The sequence below is a fragment of the Pundamilia nyererei genome, unplaced genomic scaffold (genome assembly GCF_000239375.1).
Source record: "Pundamilia nyererei isolate P.nyererei 1_Seehausen unplaced genomic scaffold, PunNye1.0 scaffold00135, whole genome shotgun sequence".
Classification (NCBI taxonomy): domain Eukaryota; kingdom Metazoa; phylum Chordata; class Actinopteri; order Cichliformes; family Cichlidae; genus Pundamilia; species Pundamilia nyererei.
In genome coordinates, this window is record NW_005187536.1 from 306,992 (window position 1) to 316,718 (window position 9,727).

Below are 9,727 nucleotides of genomic sequence, written 5' to 3' on the forward strand. Positions count from 1 at the left end.
GGTGCTTGAGTGTGAACGCTGACACTCATGTTCATCAGGTGGACTCTGTCTTGTGTAACAGTCACACACACACACACACACACACACACACACACACACACACACACACACACACACACACAGAGGGAAAGACAAGAAATCCCAAAACGCTGGTGCCAGCAAGTGAGAAACACCAACAAGCACACGTGTTGTGTTAGTAACCTCAGCCCTCTGTGTGTGTGCATGTGTGTGTTTGTGTGTCTCAGGGGAGCAGGGCTCAGGACTCAATTAAGCAGGCATGTGTGGAATGCTTTCAGGGGGAACGGGACAAGATGGCCATGGGGCCGACGCTACGCGCCTCTCTGTCTCGCATGCCCTTGATCTCAATTGGTCTCGCTTTGGCTGACCCGTAGCAGCGTGAAGGGGAGCCATGTCGGATACACACACTTCTACACACACACAAAGTGCCATGAAGGGAAGAGATGTCTTGCCTGGACAGACTAAAGAGCTCTCGAGGGTCCTCGGCTGCGTCTCTTGTGGTTTTCGCTCTGTCTCCATTGACACCAGGGAGATAAACGAGTCTTGGTCGCCTAATGAAGCATGTTCAATCCTCTGCTAGCTTGTAATACAGTTACTAATAGCCTATTCATGGGTGCAGTTCTTATAAAATCCTGTTCACTCATTGTTAAGGCTGCCCGCGTGTGCGGGTCATTTACAGTGATAATGTCCTTTTTGGGAGTGCTGGATAGACTTTATGGGTGCCGATGAAGAGGGCTTTGTCAGCCGTACAACAGTGTCGTACTGGGGTTGTCCTGGCAGTTTAAATTCTAATTTAATAAATGTCATTACAGGTTATTAAGCTTGAGTCTGCAATCCATGTCACCTGGGCTGGAGCCTATCGCAGCCAACACAGGGGGAGAGGCTGGAGGATGACAAAGGCAGGCATCCACACAAGTCAGAAAAAAGTATGTTGAGTGACTGTGGCTCAGGTGATAGAGCGGGTCATCCACCAATCAGATGGTCAGTGGCCCCCTGTCTCCTCCACTCTGCTGGTTAAAATACTGAACCCCACGATGCCCCAATGCATTGTGGGATGGGGTGTACTTGCAGGGACTCCATCAGTACCAGTCCGTGTCATCATGTCTTTGGACTGTTGGATGAAACTGGAGCAGCCTGGCTTAGGTAGAGCATGCAAACTCCACACAGAAGCACAAATGTGCTAACCACATCCGCCCATGATTCAACCACTGAATACAAACTGTTCAGTATCAAAGGATCTTTATTCTCTTTATATATATATATTAAAAAAAAGAGCAGCGTAAGTGAAAACTTACCAGTTTTGAAGATTTCATAGCGGAGCGAGAACCCCGCCCCCTGGTGGGCGTAGTCCGACACAAACTTGATGTGGAGCGCAGGCCCTGAGGATATGATCGGCGGGGGGGCGATGTTGCTGCAGTGCTTCCCCAGTAGGTCAGCTGACTCTGAGTTCCCGTCATGGATCTCTACATAGTCATACCTGCGACACACAAACACACCTCACTAAACACCTGGACAGAATTTCCAGTGGCGATTCAGAGCTCGGTCGCAGGCAGAAACACACGTTCACCAATCACGTTCAGCCTAAAATACCCGAGTATATTCGAGAACATCTGAAAGCATTACATTAGTAGACTGATGAGGTGTTTAGAGGAGGAAAGGAAATGATGGTTCAATTACAGGAAGAGAAAACTGTTAAATTCCCCACAAGCTGCTTTTACTCTGATCTTATCAGTTTCTTCTCCTTTCTTTTTTATTTGGCAGGCATCACATTGGATTTGACTGTAAAAAGGAAGCAAAGAGCAGATTGTTTGCATCTATAAGGGGCTAGAGGGACTTCTGAAAGCACAGTTACTATCAGCGGCGGCATGGGTGTCATCGCGATTCAAATAAATACAGCAGAAGAAGCTGGCAGTTCACATATGGTGCGAGATGAAAAGCACCACCTGCGTGAAGCAAAATAGAAAAAGAAACCTTTTTAAAATTCTGTAACCGACTGATCACAGACTCCAACAGCTGAGCTTCGTGGTTTGCAGAATATAAGTACAAACAAAAGGAAGGTGTGAGTAATATGGCGAGCACTCTTTAATTCTGCATGATGTCACACACAATGCAGTTTAGAAATCCCCACAAACAGATTCCCACTTTCACACAATATATTTACAAGTTTGATGGCTTTCAAAGCACAAAACAACGCAGCACTTAAACAACGATCGATCTGTTTCCCATAAATCACAAGATTTCTGGTTAAAGGGTCAAAGTCACAAACGTACACAAAAGCCAAACTGTTTGAACCGCGGACGGACACGAGGCCCTTTGATGGTACAAATTGACTAATGTGGACCGAATGACTCTGGTTTACGTCTCGCAGAAATGTGAGTGGATCGTGTTTGTTGCTCGGCTTGTTTTCAAAGACAAATCCACATTTTCAAAAGGATTTAGGTCATGTCTGTGCTGTTGCCTCCGGCTGTGTTAAATCCTTGTGTTTAAATAAGACAGGAAGCACTGCGATACACAATTAACTACAAATAATCAAGATGATCAACAACTAAATGAAAGTTTCCTTGTTTTTTCATATCTGGTACTTTTTAATAGCGGCGTCTCCGAATTTCACGGCTATTTTCAATATTACACATTTATTTGCTACAGATCAGCAGACGGGTGCGAGCAAATGTTTTTTCCTCTGTAAAACGCTGGTACTGACTGCACATCTATTTTTATTCTTCTTTCTTTCATGTTTTCTGAGCACAAATGTTACGGCCCATCTCCGGAGCGGCAGCAGGAGCGTTGCCTCTGTGTCTGAATACCAGAGACACACCTGCCTGCCTCTAAAATAGCTTCCTCAATACAGTTTCCTCCAGCAGCTAATTTTCTTACAGCAAAACAAAACTCTGGCTGACCTCCCGCTGTAGATGTTTGTCCATCACATCGCCTACTTCTGACCACATGAGTCACATGAATTGCTTCAACACTGAGCTTTCAACATTTTTCTAAAGTAATCAAATGGACACGCTTCCATTTACCCTGGAGTTTAAAAGGTTTATACATTTCAAAAATACTTTACAGTGGAAACAGAAAACCTCCCAGTGAGCCAGTGGATTAATGGATCATGTACCACTGCATATTAAACATGCAGTACAGACATATTAAAGTTAAAAACATATATAAGGCCAGTTGGTCTTTTCAGTATTTGTCAGCATGCATTAGTAATGTGCATTAAAGTTACACTCATGTTGTTACTTTGTTACAAACTTTCCTCAGCTCTCTGCAGGATGCGCACACATCTGCACTCGCGCTATGATCAGCTGATTTCAGTTCCCGTGCAGGAAGGAGTGAAAACTACAGCGTGGTCTACAACTTTTAAGGAGTCATGACGTGAGAATTATTTTTATTTTTATTGTATGAAAGGACAAGAGTGTGATGGTAAAGTGCAAACTGCATCCAAAGAACCCAGACTGGTGTTAAAGCAGAGTGTATGCAGACCCCAGCATAGCAGCCAGAGCCTGTAATCCATAGGTGTCAAACTCTGGCCTGCGGGCCAAATTTGGTCCGCAGCCTAATTACATTTGGCCCGCGAAGCCATACCAAATTATTATCAGAGCTGGCCTACTGGTATTATACAGCTAATATATATATTGTTTAGTATTAAGCTTTGCTTGTTCCATATTCAGTTTTTCAGCAAAACTTGTTTGAGTCCATAAGAAAAGATTCATTCTTAAATCTGGAGGAAGATTTTTTTTTCAATAAATATTAACGTTAGCCCGCGACCTTGTTCCAGTTTTGAATTTTGGCCCACTGTGTATTTGAGTTGGACACCCCTGCTGTAATTAAACAGGTAACGATGGCCTCCATTACAGCCTGTAAATGCTTCTGCAATAGAAATGCAACGACCCTAAAAGAAAACACTAGAAGAAAATTCATGTCCTCAGAAGGATAGGGATTCGTGTTGGTGTGTCGGACTGTAGACTAAGGTTTATATTGTTAACTTCATATGCTATAGTGCATTACAGGCCATGGTATGGAGTAATGTCACGTAATGTAACAGAGTACTTTTTCCAGGAAAAAATATCCATAAGCTTTGTTAAGAAAAACTCCGATGCTGGCCATGAATGCTGCTGTTTGTGGACAAAGAGGCCAAAACACATTCACAGATAGATGTTTTTTGTCATTTAGAAGGATAGTGATAACTCTACGAAAACTATTCAGCCCAGACTCTAAACCTCATAATGAGGTGCCAGGATTTAAGAGAGACACGACCTCTGTGGTTGAAAAATGTGTGACAACGTGACAAAAACTCCAGTTCGCCAAATGGGCACTCGGGGCCGGCTCCATGCACTCCCATGTTAAAATACTCCACTTTAGAGGAGAAAGGCCTACAGACTGATACAAAAACACGACTGTGTCTCAGGTTAAGTGTACTCACAGCATGTCCAAACAGTCTCTGCAATCCCATCCATCCATTTTCTTCCACTCATCTAATGCAGGCTCACAGCTGTGCTGGAGCCTTTAAACTGCAATTCCAGTGATTTAATACTATGTTACTTAGCCCTAATTAACAACTACAATGTTAATTAGGGCTAGCACTCATACAATGTATAAATGTGATAAATGAACCTGATAAATAAGCACTTCCCTCATCCGAATATGATTACTTCTGGTTCCAAATTTAAAACAAATACTAAAATAAATGCTAAAAGCTTCCAAACGGGGGTTTGCTAGCTTACAGGTGAAGTCAAGGTGGCTGTGTCCATCTTTTAAGTACAGTTTATGCCTTTAACTCTAGTCAGCGCCTTCTAGTTTGTGCTCCTTCTCATTACTTGACACATCCTGCCATAATAAATAGGTGGTACATTTTTTACAGAGTAACATTTTCAGCATGTTATACTCTCAGCGAGCATTTTCCAACATGTTCATTCCCCATAACATTTGCCTTGTACAATAAACCCCACGAACAATAGCGATGAAGAGCAGTGTGTGAGCGTGCAGTCTGACAGGTGAGCCACCTCCCAACATAATGAGGGTCACACACCTCCCACTCTCCCATCATGCTTTGTGAGGAACTAACACAGTTATGACGCGAGCTGTCAGCGCACTGCGAGCATGTGTGCGCGCATCTGTGTGTGTGGATGCGCGCGCACGTGTACGTGTCAGAGTTCCTGTCATATTTCCCCAAGAGAACGCCTCATTGTGGTGACAGTTTCCTCCTCCCCTCTCTAGCACTGACAACTTTGTCTAACAGTTACTCACACCAGCACAAGATCTCCTTTTCTCTCTTTGTTCTGGCCTGCGCTGTTTCTAGTGATTTCTATTCTTTTCTTTCTACTGTCATTCTTTCCTCTCTTCCTCTGCGTGGCTTGTTTTAATGTTGTCAGGCACATAACCAGTGGCTAAGAGCCAGTGTGTGGGTAAGAGAGAAGAAGCAGAGATGGTGAAGAAGGATTAGGAGAGCTTTTACATGTTTTAATGTTTAACTCCGCTTCATTAATTGTACTTATAGGGGAAAAACATGAGATTACGAGCGAGATACATAAGCAGGTGGCAAAAAAACAAAACAAAAAAAACAAGATGATAATTTTTCCGAGGCCCAGCTGTCCTCGAGCCGGCATTATCCACTTTTGGAAAGCATTTTGGAAAAAGCTCAGTTTTCAGGTGTAGAAGCAGGGTCAAAACGAAGAGGAGAAGATTTGAGATTTAGCCGGTGCAGCGTGGATGTAGTCTGGGAGGGAACATGACACTGCATTCACTCTGCCAGCTCCACACCTAAGACAGACAGAGACAGGTGTGCTTCGTGCCAGCCGTCCTCCCTCCAGCTCTGTACTTACACGACTACTACACGCTCGCATGAGACCTGCTTCCACGCACATGTAAACACATGTACACACACAGAGCCTGTGGCCATGCACACTGATCTATAGAAGGGTTCCCAATCTGTCTGTGTGTAGGAGGTTCACAGCTTCTAACAAACTGTTTAATCTTACCCCATCACCCCAATACATTTCACTGCAGGCCAATCAGTGATGTACTGAGACTTGCCACGGGGAATAACACGAACCCCAAATGTGCTTCTCCCACACTTCTCCCTCAAATGTATTTGTTAACGAGCTGTTTGCATAACATGGGAGGGAACACTGGAAACCAGGACAAGTGAGGATTGTGAGCACAAATTGAGCTGTGAAAGAAGGCCTTAAACCACCTCTAACATTTGACATTCTGAGAGATTTGTGTGCCTGCGCTTGTTTGTGTTTTGGGGATGTTTCAGAAACGAGAGAAGCCAAGGCTTTTGCAAAGCCTGCCTGCCGGGAAGCAAGCGAAAGATTTGGATACAGATGAACTTCCACCCCTGATTCTTTTTAATTGCCTTCCACACATTCCCTCTTTTTGGGTTGGGAGTTGTCTTCTTACACCTGCACGTTTCTTTCAAACATCAGGGGCGCCCTTAGCAGCAGACGGAGCGTCTGTGCAGCTCACACGGCCGGTGACAACAAAGAGAGCTGAAGCCGGGCCAGGTGGGCGTTTAAGTGTGACAGGATTTTCGCAGAGAGGAAACAGAGAGGACGAACGCCTGTTAAAGCGTTGGTGCAATAAATGAAATAAATCTAATAAATAAATCTAATAAATGTTTTTTGGGGGGATGATATGTTAGCTTGATAGGCTTCTGAGAAAGTTTTTAAGGGAAATGACATTAACTTCATATTCAAGCAATTCATGCATGCAGACACACTTTGCAGCTTTAGTCATGTGAACAACGCAACGGACTTTAAGCTAAGCTAAACATATCGGTGATATTTTAAAGTGGTTCAAAAGGAAGTGAATAAAACTATCGACTCACTGCCAAGACAAGAAATAATTATAGGTTTGGTGGTTTTAGCAAGCCTCTGGGAATCACAAGTGCTTCTTGCAACAGCGCATGTCCACAGCCTGGTACGCTCAGAGTGTTTTGCTCTCTGTAGTCACTTTACCCCTTCATAATAGCTCTCCATGGGCTGTACTTTTATCATAAACTTTATTGTGTAAAGTTAAGAGCATGGCTGCTTTGGCTGGCTGCTGGATGCTGACACAGTAGCTGTCTGCTGTGCTTTACCCTCGCTGACCTGCACCTTCCAGCCACGTTTGTGGTTTATTATCTTTTTAAAGCATTTTCAACACAAATCTTAAATAATGCAGTTTGTTGTGTGTTTCATTGTACTAACGGACTTTCAATAAAACCTGTGCCATGCTTTCATTTCCATGATACTCAGCAGGAATTAGCAGCTGTTAGAGTCTGTGTAACGCACTCATACAGTGTATGGATGTTCCTTTTTAACCAAGCATGCTAATAAGTTAATGCTCCACCATTTCCAATAAATATGTTCACTCCGGAATAAAAAGATGAGATTGAAGGACAGTGAACTGGCCCAGGATCAGATCCCAGTGTGCCGAGGAAGGTCCGGTTCGTTGGAACCAGCTGCCCGCTGACCTGAGATCAGTTACATCTGTGCCAACATTCAAAAACAAACTCAAACCCTGTTTGTTCACACAGGTCTGCACTCAGTAGCTGTGTGTGTGTGCGCTTGTGGTTTTCACCACTGTAAGGTATTGTAACACCTACACACCCGAAGTCAAGGCTTCAAAATGTGAATGCAAAAACCAAAAGGTGGTGCTGCAGCTGCTCCGCCCATCTTTTTTATACAGTCTGAGGCTAAATGTCGAAACGAAGTATTTGTAAAGCGTTCACAGAATGAAGGAAAAGATCATGTAGCGCTCCCACTTATTTCTTATTCGAAATATTCACAGCTGATTGTTGTGGCTCCCTGCTGTGTGTATATCTGTGTGCATACCTGTGTGCATACCTCTGTTTATACCTGTGTGTATACCTCTGTTTATACCTGTGTGTATACCTGTGTGTATACCTGTGTGTATACCTGTGTGTATACCTCTGTTTATACCTGTGTGTATACCTGTGTGTATACCTGTGTGTATACCTGTGTGTATACCTGTGTGTATACCTCTGTTTATACCTGTGTGTATACCTCTGTTTATACCTGTGTGTATAGCTGTGTGTATACCTGTGTGTATACCTGTGGAAACGTAAAGCAGCAGTGAGTTTGTCACCAAACCCGTTACCAGAGAGTAAGGAGGATGACTGACTTCACTGATATCATGCAATAGTACTGTTACTGCAGACAGCTGGACAGTGTGTGTTTGTGTGTATATATATAAGTGCGGATGTGTATGTGTCCACCAGTAGTCTCCACGACAACCAATCGATTCCTCATTATGGCTTCAACACACATTGATCAGGCTCAGTCCTTCACTACTGCACACACACACACACACACACACACACACACACACACACACACACACACACACACACACACACACACACTAGATAGCAGGGACACCTTCAGGGCACCGGGGAGTGTCTGTAAATCAGAGCACTGATATTATCATTATTACCTACCCTACCTTGAGGCGTGTGTGTATGTGTGTGTGCGTGCTTGTGTGTGCATGTGTTCATGTGCGTTTCCTAAAATCACTACCTCGGAGCTCAACAAATCTTCTAATTTCTCTTTCTGTAACATCAGGTCACTCAAGCAGTGGAGGATAACTTAATCCCACCTTCCACTGGGGTTGATGTGTCTGCTTATTAGTTCTGCACTGGTTATGTACTCGAGGCATTTTCTCTAGTTTGGAGAAGAATAACCTGAGAAAGCAACACTTTGACACTTTAAATCCTTGTTGTTTCTGGTTTCTTACTTTTATAGAATCTGAGGTTTGAGAATCGAGAAAAGATCACATGGAAACATTTGAAGAGACAAAACGAAACGGAGGAAGTCTCATTAGTTTGTGACTGTGAGGCTTCACGCTGCACACACTCTGTGTGGACTGAGCTCGTGACAAAACATTTATGTAGGTCTCGTCAACTGGCTGCGTTGCTCACCATCCAGATGTGCTGCCCTGCATCGAGTCAGCACGTGAACGTCATTTTAGCACAAATAGGGCCCTATACAGGAGCTGTAAGTAACTGCAGATGTTGTTTATTGCTTCAGCATATAGAAGCTGTTGTTATTTGGTTGAGTGGCAGATGAGGGATGAACAAACTACTATGCAGCAACAACAACAAGACCCCTCTCTCTACAAATAAATTGGCAGCATGGCCGTGATCCAACCTGCAGGGGAGGAAGGCATCCGCCTGAAGGTAGTTTTCCCGTCTCAAAAGCAGGTAAATAAACTCAAACTATGTGTCGTGGCACAGATTCAGGCTCGGAGAAGAACCGTCAGCTCGTCTGTGTTGGGATACTTGTCTGGACGTTGACTCTCCTGCTTGTAGTCACTGTGATGTTAATTCAAACTTGCAGGCAGCTGCTAAATGCCCACAGCTGGTAATTGAACAGCCACTGTCACTCCATATGTTCTTCCTCCCTCTGTCATATAGGCTTTTCATCTCTCTTCCCACCTTTCTCTTTCTGCCATCCTGCCCTCAGGCTAGTGTCACATCACATCACTCTCCCTTTACTTCGTCTCTTGGTCGCGTCGCTGGGACTTTTGCTCACCAGACAGGTGTGTGTGTGACAAAATAACAGTATCACAATACTACTGATTTAGCAATGTTTGTATTTGATACACCTCAGATTGAAGAGGAGAGAAGAGAAGAGAAGAGAAGAGAAGAGAAGAGAAGAGAAGAGAAGAGAAGAGAAGAGAAGAGAAGAGAAGAGAAGAGAAGAGAAGA

At 43.9% G+C, this 9,727-nt stretch overlaps 1 protein-coding gene across 1 annotated transcript in view; it reads right to left on the bottom strand.

Annotated features, from left to right (window-relative positions):
- The window catches only part of LOC102199112 (neuropilin-2-like), a 90,976-nt gene that overhangs the window by 64,056 nt on the left and 17,193 nt on the right, over positions 1 to 9,727 (bottom strand). Inside the window, exon 3 of the mRNA XM_013913501.1 lies at positions 1,314 to 1,495. Within this exon, the coding sequence (XP_013768955.1) occupies positions 1,314 to 1,495 (182 nt within the window). The remainder of the gene's footprint in view (positions 1 to 1,313; positions 1,496 to 9,727) is intronic.